The sequence below is a fragment of the Oxyura jamaicensis genome, chromosome 4 (assembly GCF_011077185.1).
Source record: "Oxyura jamaicensis isolate SHBP4307 breed ruddy duck chromosome 4, BPBGC_Ojam_1.0, whole genome shotgun sequence".
Classification (NCBI taxonomy): domain Eukaryota; kingdom Metazoa; phylum Chordata; class Aves; order Anseriformes; family Anatidae; genus Oxyura; species Oxyura jamaicensis.
Window position 1 is genome coordinate 52714156 of NC_048896.1, and position 19655 is coordinate 52733810.

At 45.7% G+C, this 19655-nt stretch overlaps 2 protein-coding genes across 4 annotated transcripts in view; one reads left to right on the forward strand and one right to left on the reverse strand.

Annotated features, from left to right (window-relative positions):
* The window catches only part of LRBA (LPS responsive beige-like anchor protein), a 395253-nt gene that overhangs the window by 205557 nt on the left and 170041 nt on the right, over positions 1-19655 (forward strand). For all 3 annotated transcript variants that reach the window (XM_035325418.1, XM_035325421.1, XM_035325419.1), the window contains exons 37-39: positions 781-905; positions 7666-7812; positions 10454-10590. In XM_035325418.1, the coding sequence (XP_035181309.1) occupies positions 781-905; positions 7666-7812; positions 10454-10590 (409 nt within the window). The remainder of the gene's footprint in view (positions 1-780; positions 906-7665; positions 7813-10453; positions 10591-19655) is intronic.
* Positions 12524-15938, reverse strand: MAB21L2 (mab-21 like 2). Its single transcript, XM_035325426.1, has 2 exons — positions 13546-15938; positions 12524-12553 (listed from the first exon to the last, which is right to left on the reverse strand). Exon 1 carries the CDS (start codon positions 14904-14906, stop codon positions 13827-13829), a length of 1080 nt encoding a protein of 359 aa, XP_035181317.1. The 5' UTR covers positions 14907-15938; the 3' UTR covers positions 12524-12553; positions 13546-13826.

Genomic DNA, 19655 nt, shown 5'->3' on the forward strand with positions numbered 1-19655 from the left:
TGTAAAAACACAACTACGTAAAACAGGAATCCAATCTGATTTGCTTGAAAATAGATTGCTATTTCACTCTCCTGGAATGGTTTATTTAAAAACAGTAAATGGAAAAGAAATGCATTTTCTTGTGTTGTTCTAAGCCTCAGGGGCTAAATGTAATGAATATTTTAAGAGATTATTTTAATTAAATTCCTGCACATCTAAACAGAGTAATATTTTATTATCACATACATAACCATGTAACTGAGGTATTCATTAAAGTTAACACTTTCTGGACCAAGAATTCATGGTATGATTTACTGACCTTGTGCAAAAAGGCACAAATTAGGAAGAAAAATGAAGGGGGACAGACTTTGATTAATATAGGTAATGCTATACCATATTTATAATAGCCTTTTCCCTATTCTGGTTTATAAATGCAGTCACTGAGAAAGGTGCCCTGCTGAGGCTGAAATGAGGCTGAAATCGGAGCACATGCCACTAGAGTGTGGGGAAACTGATCACACTGTCAGCAATTCATTTCAAAATGATGTATTTAGTGCTCATTTCACCTTCCAAGAAAAAAGGGAAAGGAGTTCCTTAGACTGGAAGGTGATATTGTTATTTTCAAGGACATACCTAAGTAAAAGATTGCAGAAAGGGGGGAGGTTAAAAAAAAAAAAAAAAAAAAAAGAGAGAGAAAAAAAAAAGAAGGCAGCGCAAACAAGGAGAGCTTTATGCAGAAATTCAGTGCTACCATGCTGTTTGATAATTGCTAACATATGTGGCTCCTCTGTTTCATTGTAGTCGTCCTCGTGAGTTCTGGCGCCTTGACTACTGGGAAGATGACTTGCGGCGCCGGCGACGATTTGTGCGTAACCCCCTTGGATCGACACATCCTGAAGCGACACTAAAAGCAGCCGGAGAACATGGTCAGTGTAAAAACTGCTTCTTGCCAATAGCAGCAGGTTACAGTACCTGGCAGTGAAAATTAGACCTTCATTCCTACAAGGTGCTATAAATTGTCCCAAATGCCAAAAGGCTTGTCATTGCGTTTCAGACATCCTCGGTACAAAGATAAACTGACCATTGCTTCTCATAAGCAACATTGGTGTTTGGTAAGCCTCCTCGTTACATCTTAGCTGAGATGGCACATTGTGCACACTTTGCATACAGTGATTACAAATACAGTTCTCGGTAAGTACAAGAAAAGGTGGATGTAATTTTGCCATTAAACCCTGGACACATGTTCTTGTGGTAAATTACCTATTTATGCCTTAGTAACTTCAAAAGACAATGGTCCCTGTTCAGAAATCCACACCAATTATTTCAGTTAGCCTGAGCATATATCAGGCTATCCTTACAGATATATAAAAAGAAAAATAATGCTTCTAGAGCAAAACTTTATTCAGACATTTGCGTGTTTAAGTCCTCAAGTATTTCTGTAAAAATTTGATATGGAAGAAATAGTAACAAATGCCAAAATGTAAAGGATTGTTCAAGCAATAAATGGTAATGACTTCTACTTGGTGATGTTAAAAACAGATCACATTTTAAACAGTTTTTTCCCCCCATTTTATTATCAGGGATCACTCAGCTACATGCTGCTGTGTCTGTTCTATTGGAATGTATTTAGAAAACCAAGGAGATAATCAGTTTTAGAACTTGTAATAAGCCAAAAGATAAAAAGCCAAAGTTAAGGAACTTTGGGTTTTAGTCTAGAATTTTGTCTTTGTGATCTAATGAAGATACATTGAAATAGTTGAAAAATCCATCTTTTATTTAAAAATAATTTGCTTATGCTTAAAACTGAATACACTTCCTCTTGAATGTACGTCACTGAATAGAATCATTTAAATTCAGTTTTTTTCATATTTAGTCTGTGAATTACTGCATGTGTATAGATACGTACACACACGGTGCGTGGAGGCATGCACTTTATGCTAATTTAAAATTAAGACTGTTGTATGAGCATAGAAGAACATCACTGTCGTAAAGTTAGTTTCCATCAGGCATCTTAACCTCTGGCACTCAGCCTTAAAGAGCCATTTCTGGAAGAAAATGTCTACAATATGTCAGCTGATATAATGCCAAATGTGACATCAGTCCTTTAAAATAAATGACCATACAGAGAATAGTCAATAAAGTGATCTAAAAGCAACATCATAGAGACCTACATCTTTGACTATAGAAAGAGGAACAAGATGTAGAATTAATTAACCCACTTTTTGCTTTGGGGCTTGTTTTTGTTAATACTGTGTGTTGTTTCTAGACCATGGACTTTAAGGACACAAGTGGTGTTTTTTTTTTTTTTTTTTTTTCAGTAATATCCTTGGATAAAGAAGAACTTCCCCCCTTGAAAATTGTGTGGTTTAAATTAAATAGGTTTTACATATTCTCCTTGTATGTTCCTATTTAATCTTTATGTTTATCAAAGCACTGAAAAATACCTCTCACTTTTATGGCAAAATATTTACAGCTTCTGTTTACATTTGTGTAATCAATTTTTTCAAAAGTAAACACACTAACAGAATTATTTGTCTTTCACAGTAACATATTTTCATTATCCATGCTATATTTCAAGGGCTATCACTCATATGGAGTTTGTAATTGACAGGAGTACAATTTTTGTTGATACAAAATAAGAATGAATAGAAGTAGCCCTATTTGATAACACATAGCTGTTACCTAACCCCAGTAATTTAAACAGGATTAATTTTTTTTGTCAGTCCTTTTGTTCAGCATTTGACATCCGTAAGTGTTCTATTATATTAAATTTCCTGATGTTCTGTTCTGAATTTAATTGCATAGTGCCTTAGTTGTCTGTTGCCATTTTGTTTCTTTATCAAGTGAATATTCTATTGTTCCTTAAATCATTATGCAATTCATGTGATTTCTGAAAGTAGAGAGAACGACCATCTACCGGAGTGTAGGTAGGTGTGCAACTGTCTTGATCGAGGACTTTCCATTGGCAAGGTGTAAAATGACCAAGTACAAACTGCAGTTCAGCCAGAAGCTATATTTAATTTATAGGAATACAAAGGTTTTTGTTTGTAAGAAGTTTCAGAAGGTGCAGTTATAAGAAAGGTCAGCTTGAACAGTCACTTGATTTATTTCTTTCTGAAGTGTGTTTATAAACTTTTAATATTAAGTGATGTCAGGTCAGAAAATCCAATTGTTTTCAGATTTTCATAACTGGACTTTCAGGCCGCGTTGCCAGGTTGTGAATATACTTAGAGTTTGCAATAGATTTGTCTTGGTGTTTTATGATTTCTTATCAATAATTTATCATTAATTATTCTATTTCGATTAATTTTACATGTCTCTGAAGAAAAAGCATTTTTAAAATGATGAATAAAGGTTCTGTTTTGGCTATTTAAGTTTTTTTTCAAAACAAAACAGAGCAAAACCAAAACCTGAAATTGGGCATATGGGATTTTGCCAAAAGGGAGACGGGAAAATAATGCATAAATAATGGGAAAGTACTATTGCGTGCTTGAGAGCATAGAATTTAGCACACTTCTCACTAGCAAGTACACATTATCAACTGCTTGGTGTCTTGCAAATCAAATCAGATATATTCCCTGCCCCGGAGAGCTCGCAGTCTGGAAAAGATCACAGTTGGCAACTGTGAAAAAGCTTTAGAAACAATCGGAAGCCTAGATATTGTTCAGTAAAACCTATAGAGAACAACAACAACAACAGTCAGCTCTGTTGCAGCCTAGTTATGTGTCTTAGTAGCAAGAACCAATCTTTTCCAGGGATTGATTTGATTTGAAGGAGAGCCTCTGGTGCAGAGGTGGCAGAATAAATACCTGAAGACTAATGTTCTCTGTTCAGACAATCAATACTAGCCCCATGACTATACTTCTGGCTACCTTCTAGTTAAAAACAAATTTTTTAATTCTGACAATTTAATTGCCATTCCCAAGTTCACATTAACTTGCCTGGGAAAAAAAAGCTTTAGGTAATTTTTCAAAAGAAAAAAAAAAAAAAACCAACCTTCCAAAATGGCTATAAACATCAGGCTAGTGATGTAGTGTGGGGGAAGCAAAGAGGTGAAGATGCTTTGGGATGCAAAGCGTTAACTCATTTCTGTTTTCCCTTTTCCACTCATTGTTTAGAAATGAAACCAAAAAGGTTTATGAATTATATAGATGTGAAAATCAAGTTTCTGTTCCTGGAAAGTAATATCATGCAACAATGAGTACTTCAGCCATGTTGGTTTTTGTAGCCTGACTCCCCAGAACACTATTTTGCAAGGGAATCTTTATCTGCTTGGAAATGCCATATCAAGCTTTTTAACAGGTGATCTGTCTGCTAGTTTATTTTCATTGACATTTATTAAAACCTGGGGGGAGGGGATTAAAAGAGTCTTTAGTATTTCAGTCGAGGCGGAGTTCACAGCATTGCCACTGAAAGCGTCTAGCAACCGATCCTATATAATATTGAAGTTGACTGGCCAGTTTTCTTTGCCTCAACTCAAGGGACAGAAAAGAAGTCTTAAAAATAATATTTAAAAAATCTGATGTGAAAGTGTTTGTTTTTCCCAGTGTTGCATTAAAAAAAAAAAAAAAGTAAGGGAGGCTTCTGGGAGGCCCAACTACCAAAATGATAGTAAATTTTTTTTAGTGCATCCTTTCCCAGAATTGCTTTTTCTGACGCATTTACCAGACATTAAAAATATAAAAAGCAATAGTAAGTTACCTTCTGTATGGTCCTTTCTGATAGCTAATTTTTCAAACACCTTTTAAAAATTACATTTTTTTCTTGCAAGTTATAGACAAACAATTTAAGACAATCTATCATTCAGTGGATGCTTTAGGTGAAATTATTTTTACACCCAAATGTTCCAGAGGTTTGACTGGGATAAAGAAGGCTCTGTGCAGATGCAGAGAGGTATGCTAAAAGCTCCCTGAAGGAAGTGGGTCCTAGAGAGCAATTTGGGAAGGATTGCATGGAATTAGAATAATGAAATATAATAATGAAATTACTGTGCAAGAGAAACACTCAGCCAGCAGATTGTTACACCCTGTGCAGAATGCTTTTGGTCTTGATCTTGAAAATGTGAATATGAGCAGCAGCTCAGATCTGCAGGGCTGGAGCCAGAAGCCCAGCCACACCAAGGCTAGGCAGGCCTGGCAGAGCCCAGCTAGTGTTACAGGTGACAGCAGGATCTGGGACCTGGCAGATGAAATCGAGTGCGGGGCACCCCTGCACGTACATGGGAATGGAATCTGGCACTTGCTGTCATGCTCTGTCGTATGCATCTCTAGTAGGTAAATAAGGAGAGAGAACTAGACTGTGGCCTACCTAAGTGCATGTAATACACAAAACAGATGAACCTACGTGGACTCTATTCCATTTCTACATAGATACTCACTGTGCCTGTGCCTGTTGGCTGTAGGTGCAGTGCTTTATTCAGCTCCATACAGAAAAAACAGATTCTGGTTTGGGGTGATGTCTGATTGCCTTCCAGTAGTTGGTGCTTGTGTCTCCCTGTGCACGTTCATTATGCCTTTGTGCGTATGGTGCACATGTCAGAAAACGTGGGTAGCCAACATTGTGTGGAGAGATGACAAAAATGTAAACAATTTACAAAGACGGACTGAATGTATAATTTAAAATCTTTTCTTGAAAAAAGGCAGTTACGCAAGGTGTGTGTATGTTTGAATCACTATAATATAGTTAGTTCGAGAAATAAGTATCATCAGAAAGAGGAAAGACGAGGCAGGAGGTGTGTATTTCTGTTACCTGATCGTCTCCGGCTTGGAAGTGGCCATATTGATTTTACTTTTTCTTAGTGATAGATGAGAAAAAAAGACTGCAGGATATGCTAGTAACTTGGACAAGTTATGCTAAATGTAAAAGTATTGAACTTTGATCTTGGCTTTCAATTAAATCTTAAATGAGAATAGGTAGAAGGCTAGTTTGAAATAATACCTTCAGTATAACATTATAATGAAGGAAGCAAAAATGACAGCTACGTACTATGCACATGGAGGTTTTTGAAACACTGAATAGAGCTTTCTAGCATGAAATGGGGGGGAAAGGGAGAAGAAAAAAGGGCTGATTATCCTTTACTTTATCCCTGGCATGGTTTTGTTCTATTTTACTTTTTTTGATCTTCAACAGAATGCTGCTGGGCCACTGAGCAACAGTGCATGTGGTGTGTATTAGTATACTGTTGGTAATTTTACTGCTGCTAACTTAAAATCCTCAAGGGGGAGTTAATTACAGGAAAACCTTTCTAAATATCAGCTGCATATTTTCCATGACAAGAAGGTTTTCGACTCACGTTGAACAATTCCAGAATCGGAGTTATCATTATTTACATGAGTACGTTTTAGAAGAAAGTAAAATCTGTGTTTGTACAATGCAGTTAAAGCTTTTCAATACTTTATTTTTTGAAGGCTGACAAGTGGCAGCTATTGTTTGGGGAGAAATGACTGTGCATAAATTGAATTTTATTTTGTATGGCAAGTTAAACTTTTTTTCTTTGTTAAGCTCCAGGCGTATGGCAAAAGCAGAATATTTGTTGATATTTTTTAGGGTTTGGGAGATTTTTTTTGTTTGGTTTTCACTTAATTGAAAAGTTTATTATTTGCAATTTATGTGCATATATTTACTTAATTTAAACTTTATATATTGCCACTGGGGACTTGCCTTCTTCTGTAAATGTTTGCAGATTAACTTTTTTTTTTTTTTTTTTTTTTTTTTTAACTAGCCAGTGGAACTTCAAGCCGTGTATGGCAGCAATCAGCGACAGCAAGGAGCAGTGTGCTGAAGTTAGTCGCTCACGATGTGCTTGGCGCACATTTTTTCCAGCGCGGCAGTTCCGTGGGCATTCTTAAATCGCTTTTAAGGAAATACCCCGCTCGGTTTCAGCTTCGAAAGAGAGAAAAGGATTTAAGGGTTGCCAACCAGCGGCAACTTCAGCGTGGCGAGCTCTCGCCCTCCCCCTTTCGCCGCGGCTCCTCGTTCCCACGGAGCAGCCGCAGCGCCGGCGGCCGGGAGGATGCTGCGGTGCTCCCGGCGGGCACCGGCACCTCTCGGGCGGCAGCTGCCGCCCCCGGGGCCCGGCTGTGGGCCGAGGGCCGCCCGGGGCAGGAAGGAACCGGAGGGGACCGGGGGCTGCGCTCCGGTAGCGCCCTTCTGGGCGGTGGCGGCAGCGCTGCTGCAGGCAAACCCCGCGCTGCCGTCGCCTCCTTTCGCGGCGGCACATTCCCGTGCCTCCCGCGGGCAGGTGCACCGCGGCTCCGGCCCAGGGGAAGCCCCCCCGTGCCTCCCCGTTGCCCCCCGAGCCGGAGAAGCGGGGCTGGAAGGCTGCTGAGTGGCAGGGAGGCAGCGGGACCTGCCGCCGGCAGGGGAACTCGCCCCGCGGCCGGAGAGAGGATAACCCGTCCTGCCTTCCCCCTCCCTGCCCAGCCCCGGCACAGACACTTGAAACGGAGTTAAACGCTGCAGAGAGCTCCGGGTAGTTTGGGGCAGGCTTAATAGGATTAAAAGTAGCTGTGTTTTAACGTTAGAGGATTAAGGCAGGTACTTCCCGTAGCTAGTCCGAAACGGCGTTTTCTTGTTAAACTTTCATTTTTTACAGAAAAAAAAAAAAGGCACAAAAAAATCAAAGCTATACTCCTTTGTCTCTGCCTCTGAAACCTGACAGAGCAGTGTGTCTCTTTCTCATTTCAGCTCCTGATGAAGATATACTTGTTAAAGGAAAGCAGTCCATCAAGAGTCAAGTCTTAGGAAATCAGAACTCAGAAAGTGAGATTCTCTTGGAAGGTGACGACGATATCACGTCATTCATTGAGGAGAGAGAAGTGGAGAACTTAACGGGTAACTTCAGTTATCTAATTTCTCCTCAGCTTCTTTACTGTTTAAGTTCTCATCTCCCCTGCTCTGCAGTGAATACTAATTTAGGATACACACCATTAAACTGGTCCTTCCCATAACTGGGTCTTTCAGATCACTTTCTGTACACATCTGATGCCGGCAATTTACTTGAGGACAGTTGCACATTTTCTTTCTTGGGCTTTTATAACTTGCTTGCTTCCATGGCAGATGTCTGCATTCTAGGAAATCTTCCTTAGAAAAAGAAGCCCAGCAAAGAACTTTTTTTTTTTTTTTTTTGACCTTGTTTCATTCCTCAGAACATTGGACCTAGTGGGCAATTAGGCAAGTCATTCGTAATTAAAGGCTTTGGTGAGGTACAGGGGCGTGTCCCCCCCCCCCCCCCCCCCCCCCCCCCCCCGCATTTATAAAATTGTACATATTCGCGATTTACTTGGATTTCAAGGATATGTACGCTCACTGGATTTAACTCTCTTAAACCCCTTGTCATTCCCTCGTTCAAGTCCCTTTTCTACAGACCCTAACTGTATTTGACTTTTTTTTTTTTTCCCCCCTGAAGAAAAAGGTAGTACTTCAGATCCTTGAACTTGATTAATTTTACCAACCTTTGCTGCTGTTGCAATCCAAGTGGAATGAGTCCATTTCTGTATGGTTCATAATGTAAATAGTAACTTCCTTGGTTCAGGCACTGGGAGTTATAAAGCATCTTCATTGTTATTTGAGGAACATGGGTTTACATGAAAATGCAAATTTCTCTGTGTTCTGCTGCTTTCTCACCTGGGGTATTCCATACGCATTTTTGTTAGAGAAAAATGTCATTGCTTGGATAATTCTGGTTTCCCAAAAAGCTAGTAGTGTAATCTTACATTATGATAATTTACTGAAATTAGCAGAAGTGTTTATTTATTGTCAGTTTGCTTATCCCTTGCCTGAACTGCTTTCCACTTTTTAGTTTTTAAAAGCAAAGTTAAAAATACAACATACTGAAAAACAAACAAACAAAAACACCAAACCTATGTAGGAAGGGTGGTGGAAAATAAAGGAATAGGAGAATAATGCAATGGCATTTTATGTACATGAATCTTTTCTTTCTACCACGATCTTTCTTCTCAACAGCCTTCTGTGTTTCCTTCTCGTTTATTATACATTCATTGGTTCCAGTAATACATTCATACTGTAATAGAGGTGAAAGGGGAGTTTAATTATATAATCTTGACAATGGCAATAGGATTAAGAAGTAATCCTCACTAATAAAGTGGTGTGGGTAGAAATGAAGTGGAAATTGTCAGGGGTCTTCTAGAGGACCTGGACTGCCCCAGCTTCTGCAGCTGTCTGCTTGCCCTGTAATTGAATGTCTGAGAGTGATTGAAAAAATGTTATTTCTCCTCTGGATTACATGCTAATGTACAGAGGGCAAAGGGAGACAGCAAAAGAACACATAGCTGCTTATTTCATCCATTTGTGGGGGTGAGCTTTGGGAAATCATGGCAGTTCTGCAGCTATCTCCTGCCCATCTGCAAACACAATGTATTTGTACATTGGGAATAGAGGGCAAAGCTGCTCTGATCTCAACAGAGCATCTCTTCTTTTGTCCTAGTGGCACACATTGAGATTGATGCGAGATTAAGGACCATCACCCTCCTAACAATCGATGGAAATGACAATTCATCTGAATTTTTTGTCAGTTATTCTCACATTGATTACCTGAACGTGTGTACCTCATTTATAGATGCTTTATTAAAACAAAATCGTCTGTGTCACTTTCATATATTCCACAGTCTTATAAAAGTCAGATAATAGTGCGACCGAGTAACTTCATTTCCTTACCTCTTAATCAGCTGGATGGCAAACCTAACCTGCTTTCTCTCCATGTGTGTTAGTTTATATAATAGGTTCTGTATTGTCAGATCTATGCCGAACCTATTGTTTTCAGTAGTCGTCTGATTTGTCCCTGTGATAAGCCCCGTGGAGATGTGATTATTCCAATAAAAATTCATTCAGTTGGAAACCAACCCTCCAGCTGTTTACTCCCACAGTCCCCGAGCTACACTAATGCTATATGGAATCCTTGAACAATATTTAACATGGAATCAAAAGCATCTTTAAAACATTTTACTTCAGGCTCTGTAACATTGTCTAACCTTAACAATAGATTTCTATCATCCATGAGGGAACACTTCACAGTCAGACAACTTTGAGCCTTGACTGCTGTGTTCATCTTTGTGGAAAGCTATTGAAACTCTCCAGTACCTACAGAACACATTTGACAGTAAGATTTCAAGTGCTCGTGTGTGCACACTTTCTATTGCATACACCAGAAGGTATGCAACCACTGAACTTTTTCAAAAAGAAAACACGGCTGAGGAAAAACTATATATTGCCATGCTAAAGCCAGCTCTGGCATGTATAATATATGCATCAGTTTGCAATTGTAGCTGCTTCAACGTTCGGCAGAACAGAGACACTAAATCTATTACATATGTTCTTTTCTGGGATAAAAAAAAAAAAGAAAGAGGAGTTTTGTTTTTTTAAGGAAGAGCTAAGCTCGCTGTTTTATTTATTTTCACATTCTAAGCTTGAAAACCAAGTAATTTTGAAAATTGTTGGTGTTCTCCCTCTTTGGCAGGACCAGTTGCCCTAAGCGCACCAGCTCAGCTTGTGGCACCCTCGGTGGTAGTGAAAGGCACTCTTTCCATCACTCTTTCTGAGCTCTACTTTGAGGTGGATGAAGAAGATCCCAGTTTTAAGAAAATCGACCCGAAGGTAAGAGATCATTGACCCTGAGCTCTGAGAGATGATGACAAATTACCTGAGACCTTTAATTTTTCATTCTACTTCCTTTACCTCTATTGGCCCGAAGTGTCCCTGCTTTAGTAAGTTTGCCACTGACCATATATGTTAGTGAACTTCACTGAAGTGCCACCTCTTCTTCTCCCTGTTCTCCCCCTCCCACAATTCGACCCTACTTGAATGTTAATTAGCTTGCTGCGAATAAAGCTCCAGGGAGGCATCTTAAATAAAGACATCTTGAATCACGGGCCTGTGTGAATACTGGAAAGTTCAACGAGGCTGTTAGCCCAAACGCTTTGTTTTACTTTCCTATTTTTATATAATGCCAGTATAACATCGTGCCTAACTTCCTACGCTCTTAAGTTTTCAGTGCTTCTGTATCGTATTATTATATAACCGATTTTACGGGGCCTGTTACTATTTATTGTGCCTAAGCACAAAACATAATTGCCCTCTTAAAATATGGTTCTGAACTGACTTGTTAATTTCCACAAACTTTATTTGCTCTGTTACTTGATTACCAGTGTTTGTTTAGAATGAGCAACCTTTCAGTAAAACTCCAATGCAAAGGCAGGATGTTCTGAGCTCAGCTTAATAAGGTTGCACTTGAATGTTTTCTACAGTATTGCAGCAGCATTTCAAAAGTACGACACGTTACCGATAAATATTCTCGCATCCCGTTTTAAGCACAGGGGTGTCTCTTGATTTTTAAAATACCTGCTTATTATTAAACATGGTAATAATTTCTTTATGAAGGGAAAATAACTCGCTGGAAGACGTGGTGGTTTTCTGCTTGTCTGCAGACAATACTTTGTGTGTTAAGCACCAGTTCAGTTCTTTGTTCCTATCGAGCAAATTGCTCTTGTCTGTATTAAAAATGGCCTCATTGGGTCTGAAGGCTGAGATTATCAAAGCCTATCAAGGAATAAATCTGTTTTGAAAAAGAACACTGAAATTCCTTGATGTAGAATTTAGTATGAGTGATTAGTTAGAAGTGTGATTTTATGTGGTATCATAAATGAAATTTAACTTTTTTTGTTTGGTCCTGAAACGTTTTTGAAATGATTTCAAGTATGAAATAGCTCTTAAAATTTTGATATGCTTACTCTTTGCATAGTATTTCTGAAAACATGGAATGGTTGGAAGAATATAAATATAAAATGTAAGGACAGGTTAGTGTATTTCATTCTGCATCTAAAATACTCTGCTACGTATTGTATTAGCATGAGAAAAGCCTTACAGATCTGTGTTATTCTGCATCTCTGTTTTCCATGTTTAGCACATAGGGCGTTCAAGTCCAGTTAGGAATTCCTACCAGTTCTGGTACCTGGTTATGGGGCCATTGCCATTGAAGGCATTGAGCTTGCTCGCTTTTCATTTGGTCTCAAATACTCAGGAGTGCTTTTCTTAAGTGCGAGCAGGAGTTCGGGACTTTAATTCTGTACCTGAGAGGTTGCATTTGGGTTCTTACTAAAAGGAGGAGACTGCTGTGTGAAGTACAGGCAACATCTCTTGTATTCTACTTGTGATGCTGCCACGAGTCTAAAAAAAATAAATCTTGGTATCTCTTTCGAGAGGGGTGGAAGATGGGTTAAAAATCAAATCTGAGTATCTTTTCTTGTAAGAAAGCGCTAAGAACACCCCGCAGCTTTCTTCTCAGCACGAACCCCTCCCGCCCCCCGATATCGCCGTACCTGGGTGGCGGTGACAAGAGCTGCTCCCGACTATGCCCCTACAAACCAAAACCAAAAGCCCCGCCGCCGCCGCTCGGAAGGCCCGTTTAACGAACGAGGCTTCACCCGTTGATAAATTGGAGCTCTTTGTGTATTTGTCCAAACTCCCGCAAGGCAAACACTGTGACAAGCTCCCGAAGGACAGGGCAGCGCTGCCCATAGCATCGGTGCCGCCGCGATCAGGAAGAAACGGAACGAGTCCGCTGCAGCAAGAAGTTAGATTTTAACACCCCCCCGCTCCCTCCCCTCTACCCCGCCAGGACACGAAAGCTTCCTTGAAATGCCCCGAGCCGATTTAGAAATCTTTTTTGGGGGGTTCTGTTGTTAGCACCGATCAGAGTCCCCTAAAATCGCGGGCACTGTCCCCAAAATCGCCCTGGGGCAAATGGCCCTGCCTGGCTGCGGCACGGCGCGCCGCGACCGCCGGCTGCAAATCCGCGGGGGGAAATAAAAATAGGAAAAAAAAAAAAAAAAAAAAAAAAAAAAAAACAAACCAAAACAAACAGGAAACCAACCAACGACTGTTTTTTAAAAAAAAAAAAAAAAAAAAGGATCGACCCTTCGCCTTAAAGCGCGTTAATTATTCAGGGTGGATCTATACTTTGAGTCAAAGGCGAACGGACAGCTCGGGGCAGCCAAGGCAGCTAGCGGCGAATTTTTTTCGAACAAAATGCAAGCGCTCGAAACTTACTAAATATTGATAACGATAAAAATAATAAAATAAGCCAGACGGAAAGTAAGCGAGCCCTCAGTTTCAGGTGCGGGGGCCGCCCGGCTGTGGTGCAGCCCGCCTGGGCTCCACAGAAAATGGAGGCAGCGCTGAGGGCGCCAGGGGCCGTGCCAAGCCGGGGGCTGCCCGGCGCCTTCAGGGCGGCTCTTGCCGATTTTGTTCTATTTTTTAAATATATATATTTTTAACGTTCCTCTCGAGGTTCAGACAGAATCTACTTGCCTGAATTTAAGAACCACTGACAAAAAGTCCAAGTAAAGTTAAAGTAATATTTTTATTACTATTTGCAACAAGTCAGTCGCGGGGCACATAATCTGACCTTGGCACCGAAATACATTTAACATCAGTAAAACTTTTTTAAAGGGCGATTTGTACATATAGTTAAATAATTTTTCACTTGGTGACAACATTCAGGCAAAAGAAGAGAGAATAAGAAAAGGACTATACATTTGTTCGAAAAGGTACCTGTGGGGGTTCGTTCGTTTGGCCGCGGCAAAAGTCCGATCGCTTCTGCCAGTGACTTGGGAGAAACGCGGCTGGGCTCGGCTCGGCTCTTCCCGGCTTGGGGCAGGGGCTGGGCGCCCCGGCCTCAAGTTTTTAAGCGCCGAGCTGCAGGTGGGTAGGGGTGAAGCCCCCCCCGTCCTTGGCCGCCTCTTTCCGTGCCGTCGCTGGCGTGGCGGGGCGAGGAGGCTGCGGGCGCCGCGGTCGTTTGCGGAGGGCGAGCTCGGCGCGGGCGGGTGCGAGCCCTATAGTTTGTCGAGGCTTTTGGGATTGGTGAGGATTTCCCTGGCTAGCCTCCAGGTCTGTTTGGCGGCGCTTTCCAGGGCCGAGTGGGGCTTGCCCTGAAAGAGGTCTAGGTTGGGCAGGAAGTAGTGGGGGCAGCGCCGGCACTGCAGGCAGGAGATGAGCTGCAGGAGGATGCCGTTGAGCCGGTCGCCCAGGCACGCCTCGTCCCAGTCGGTCTCCCGCGGGTGCTTCTCGCACTCGTACAGCAGCAGCGTCTTCATGTGGTAGTTGTTGAGGGGCTGCCCCGGCAGCTCCAGGTGCCGGTCGCGCAGCGTCTTGAGCACCGAGAGGCACTTGTTCCGGCAGCCGCCCATCAGCAGGCGGTTCTCGGCCTCGCCGAACTGCAGCACCCAGGCGTCGCTCTCGGCCGAGCTCTGCTTGCCCGTCAGTGAATAGCACTCCTTGGAGAGCAGGTTGAAGCCCTCCGCCTTCACCTCCGCCACCCGGTTGGGGCCGGGCCAGGGGATGTGCGGCATGGGCCACTGCGCCGCGCTGCGCGGCCAGATGCCGGTGCACTTGAAGGCGGGCGTGATCTGCACCACGTAGCGCTCCCGGATGCGCAGCTTCACCTCGCTCGTGTCCGCGATCATCTTCACCACGTCCCGGTAGCTACACTTGTCCACGGCCTGGGCCACCAGCGTCTGGAAGCGGGAGCGGATCTTACGGGCCGACAGGTAGCCCGAGGCGGTGATGAACTCCACCCAGAGGGACATGCTGCGCTTGCGGCCGTCGCTCAGCTTGAGCACGGCGCAACCCGGCAGGGAGCCGTCGTCCACGAAGTTGAAGACGCCCATCTGGTTGAGGTAGAGCACCACCTCGAACTCGGTGGGCGAGATCACCTCCAGCCCCTCGTAGCGGGCGTCGATCTCGCTCAGAGAGCTGATGAAGCGCGGCTCCTGCACCTCCACCTCCTTCAGCACGTCCGACACCACCTTGCACACCTCCCGGATGGTCTTGGCGATGGCTGCCTTGCGGGCCTGGCAGCGCTCCGTGTAGTATTTGTTGAGCTGGTACACCAGCTTGGCCTGCGCGGCGATCATGTTGGGGCACAGGTCCGGGCTGTACACCGGGCTCTCGCAGTACGTTGAGGGATCCAATGCTTTAGCGGAGGCTGCAGCTTCGCCGAGGGCACCGGCCGGCTCGCAGCCCCCCACCCCCTCCGGGAAGACGGCGGCAGCGGCGCGCCGCCGAGCGCCCTTAAACGCTCAGGGAGGAGCAGGCGGAGGAGGAGGAAGAGGAGGAGGAAGAGGGTGGCAGCGCTCGGCGGGACGAGGCGCGGAGCGGCGAGCCCCAGCGCTGCCCCGGCGGGGAGGAGGGCGAGCCTCGGGCCGGCGGGACGGGGCGAGCCGGGCGGCGGCGGGGCCGGAGCCGGGGCCGGGAGCGGGGCCGCGGGCAGCCCCCGCCGGCTGCCGGAGCGCCAAGTTGCGGGGGGCGCTGGGGGCACGCTGCCTCCGCGCTCGGCCGCCCACCCCCCCGCGCCGCTGCGCCCCCGCTTCAGCAGTTCATGAAAAAAGCCCGGCCCGGCCAAACTTCCCCGGGAGGCGCAGGAGGTCCCCGCAGAAGAGCTGGTCAGCGGCGAAGTTTCGAGGGAGGAGGAGGAGGAAGAGAAGAATGCGAGCAATGCCTCGAGCGGCAGAGCGAGCCCTCTCCGGCTGCCTCCCTCGCTCCCGATCTCAGTCCGTGGCACCGCCAGCGACGTACATGAGTTTGGCCGCCGCTCTCAGCCTGTCAGGGGGTGTTGGTGACTTCCCTTTTCCTGCCGGAGGCGTTGTCTGAGCCCGGCTCTGCGGCTCTCGCTAGCTCTAGGCGCAGACTTGCGCGCTCGGTCTGCGCTCTCCCATTCCTGGCCCGCAGCGCTACAGAGCCCCTTTGGATTTATTAGGGTTGCTTTTTCTCTCGCTTTGCACAGACTTGTGTTTTATCCTGAGAGGGAGGGAGGGCGTAGCCGCCGTGCCCGGGGGCGCTTCTCCTCCCCCTCCCCACCCCTGGAAGTGCGCGCCGAGGCTCTCACTTTCTGCGCCTCTCCTCCTCCTCCTCCTCCTCCTCCTCCTCCTCCTCCTCCTCCCTCTCCTCCTCCTGCTGCTGCTCCGCGTGGCGGCGGGGCTCTGGGCTGCCGCGCGCCTTCGGTACTTTATGAATGGGGCTGGGGCGGCCGGGGGGCGGGGCCCCGCCTCCTACAATCGCGGCCGAGCTGTCAGCGCCGCGGCCAATCGCGGCGCCGGGCGGGGGCGCGGCGGGCGCGGGGGCGCGCACGGGCACACGCGGGACCCGGTGCCGGTGCCCGGAGCCCACCCCGTGGCTCGCTGCCGGGGTAGGGAAAAGCGACGGTGCCGGCCGCTCCCCAGGAGCAGACCCAGCGCCCGGGTGCAGGGAAGGGTAGGGGGAGCGGTGCTTCTCCCCCCGGCGTTAAGCTGCTGCCGGACAGCAGCGGTGAAAGTGAGAGCGGCGCTGGCCCCGAGCTGCGCACCTTGTTTTACTGCCCTTAGCCGGGGCCGCTCTCGCTTTCGTTTCGATAAACCCGGCGCCGAAAAGTTCTGTGTCCTCCTGAAGCAGAAGAGCGAGTTACTCGTAAAGGACACGCTCGTTTTGTTGAGAGTTCGTATTAACAAGGGTAGGGAGCCGTAGAGTCGCGGCTCCGTTATGTCCGCTCCGAAACGGGGCGGGCGAGCTCCGGCGTGGCCCCGGGACAGCAGCGACTCACCGGGCGGTCGCCCTGCCCTCCCGAGATCCCCCTGTCACCCCAAGGGCCCCGTGCTCCCCGAGGTCCCGATGCCTGCCCCGCCGCTCCCGGGCAGCCGATGCCCTCCTCCCGGCCCGGCCGGCGCCTGCCCCCACGTCCTTGCGCTCCTTCCCCTTTCGCCGCGGCCGGCTGAGTTTAATAAAGCCACCAGTGCCGGCTGCTTGCCGCGTGCGTTTAAATTAGAAACACGGCTCGGGCAGGCTGACTGCGCGCTGGGAGAAGTAAGTAGGGGCGAGCCCGGCGGCGGGGCTGCCTCCTCCCCGCGGAGCCGCCCGGCCTCTGCTTTGCAGAACCTGGTCCCCGGTGCGAGAGAGCAGCCCCCGGGGGCGGCCAGGTGCCCTCCTTCCCTCCCTTTCTCCGGACGCCGAGCTCAGCCCGGCAGCCCCCCGGTCCCACGGCAGCCCCGGGGCTGGAGGAGGCTCCCGGGAGCGGGGCACCGCGGTCCCCTTTTAGGGTCCCCTTTTGGGGCCGAGCAGAAAGAGTGCGGACCGTTCAACCCCCCCCCCCGCCCCCACCCCCCGGTAAGGTGACTGACGGCAGAGCGTCGCCGGCGTCCGGATTTAAAACAATTCATTACCAATTTTCCCGTCTGAGGTTGAAGCTCTAGTAAATAATAAATCAGCTAAACAAAAGCCGACTTTAATTTATTGCCCCGGCGCTAATTAGAAACATCATTTGAGCAATAAACTTAAACACTTGCAGCGAATAAGGCACGGGAAAGCCTGCTCTCCTGCGTCGGGGCGCTTGCGGCCGCGCTGCGTTAAGCCGAGCTCCGTCTGCGCGGAATTTGCTCTCGCCGGGTTGAGTAATCGGAGAGAGACCAGCACCCGAGGAGGCTGTAACTGAAGAGCCCTGGTCACCCCCGCTTTTATGCAAGGAGCCCATGGGCGGCTCGCTGCCCGGGCAGCAGCAGGAGATACTGTATGCCATTAAAAGCACCGCCCGGGCGTGTGTGCGCGCCGCCGAGAGGGAAACTCTCGAGGCTAAAAGCCATTTGAAGCCTTCAGCCCGATTGATCTGTATTCTCTCGTTATAATCCGTCTCATCATACTTGAGTTAATGAGGCAGGGGCGGGGGTGATCTGATGGTCCTTGACAAATTCATTAGGGAGGCTGCGGGACATTTTATTTGACTGTTAAACATCGTGTTTGTTTGGTTTAAGCGGTGCCAACATCAGCACGCCGCTGCCTGGAGCAATAGTGTTTTGTTAGCGAGGGCTTCTGTAAAAAAAGCTCCCGGGAAGGGGGCTGGTGTGCAGGGCGCGTTTGCTCTCTCCTCGGCTCTTCCTGCCCGATCCCTCCATCTCGGCGCCGTGGGGAGCTCGCTCCGGTGTAAACCCACACGTGGAAACGGGGCGCGCAGCTCGCTTCTCTCCCCGCTGCGGAGAGTGGCAGCGAACGGCTGCTACGAAAAGTGCGGAGACTTTTTTTTTTTTTTTTTTTTTCTTTTCTTTCTCCAACACCCTCCCCGAGAGAGAATGCTCTGCCTCTTTATTAACCCTTAAACAAACAAATAAAACCACAAAACCGGAAGAAAACTGGAAAACAAATTGGAGTTTTAGCAAGAAGCACCCACGCTTTTTATTGTATGATCTAGTAGCATACTTACCGTTGCTTGACTAGCCAGCTTGTCAGTGGTATGCTTTACATATTTCAGAGCCTTTTTCTTTTAAAAGGTGTATTTTTAAAGTTTCTATAACAACTTACAGATGCAACCTTTAATTTTTAAGTCAAATCAAAGCCTAGTGAAATTGACTTGAGACTATTATAAGGTTTCTACCAAATCTACCCTTTTTCTCTCCACTCTCCCCTCGCTGAATGGAGACAGAAAAGCAAATGCAGGAACAGGTGCTCCCAAAAGGGATGATAAGTATTTTTATGAATAGTATATGAAATATGTATGTGTACACATACACTTTGTTTGTGGCAGCTTTGTAGATGAGACCCAGCTAGCGCTCCATTATTTCCTAGCAGCTGGTTTCCTTTCTGTCCTTTCATTTAAGGGAAACAGGTTTGTGGAAAGCAGAATAATTAATCTGCTCATGGAACCTAACATCGTCAGATTTTTTTCCTGGGGATCAGTATTCAAACATTCTCAGCTTTGAGCGCTTTGTAGAACTCTGCTTCCATTTATAGAAGAACAGTATGGGAAAAAAGCTAGTGCCCTTTGCCTGTCATTTTCATACATTCCTGCACTGCTGATGGAGCTTGAACTGCTGCAGGGAATGTATGGATTTGAGAAGAAATGATTCAGTAATGCATGTTGTGTTTCTCCACAGCAAAACCAGGTTAATGGTTACAGTAAATGCTGCTGTGGGTTTGACAGTTAAAATTCTGTTTACATTCAATAGTATGCAGTGTGTACCTTTTCTTTAAAGTCATGCCTTGGCTTTACCATCTGCCGATCTGTTCTAAGGACTGTGTTTACGAAGTTAGCTGATAGCACACATTGAGGGAGGAAAGATGTTTTCACTTCTACAGATGTCATTAACGCATCTCGTCAGTTAAGAGTATGACATAAATCTACATTTTTTATTTTTTATTTTTTTTGCTATGAAGATTGAATGGTATGATAATTAAATCATTTATTCGCGTTTCTAAGTTTCCCCTTGCTTTCTTTCCGGAGTGGGAAGGGGGAGGGTTCCAACTGCTCCTTTAAGTAGCTTTTTTTTCCTTTCCTATTCTGTCTTAAAACGTGGATGTGTTCATGTTCTGTTAAACCATGAGCAACCTGAAGGCTTTCACTATTGCTTTTAGCCTTGCGTTAAAGGTAGTTTCTCTTTTCTCACAATGAATAGTTGTGTCATTTAGCTGTAAGATTGTTAAACACTGTTTCATAAGTTTGCCTTCAGTAAGCTGGCAATTAGGAGGGCACCAGAAAAGAACAGTTCTAATGCTTTTATAGCATTTTCTTCTTTAAAAACCTCTTGTGGGCCTGTTATTTTGTTTGGATATGGTTGCGGTGGGTGCATGCTATTTCATCCCACAGAATTAACCATGTTCAGCATGTTGGCTAGTCATTATTTACAGTAATTGATTAACTGAATGAA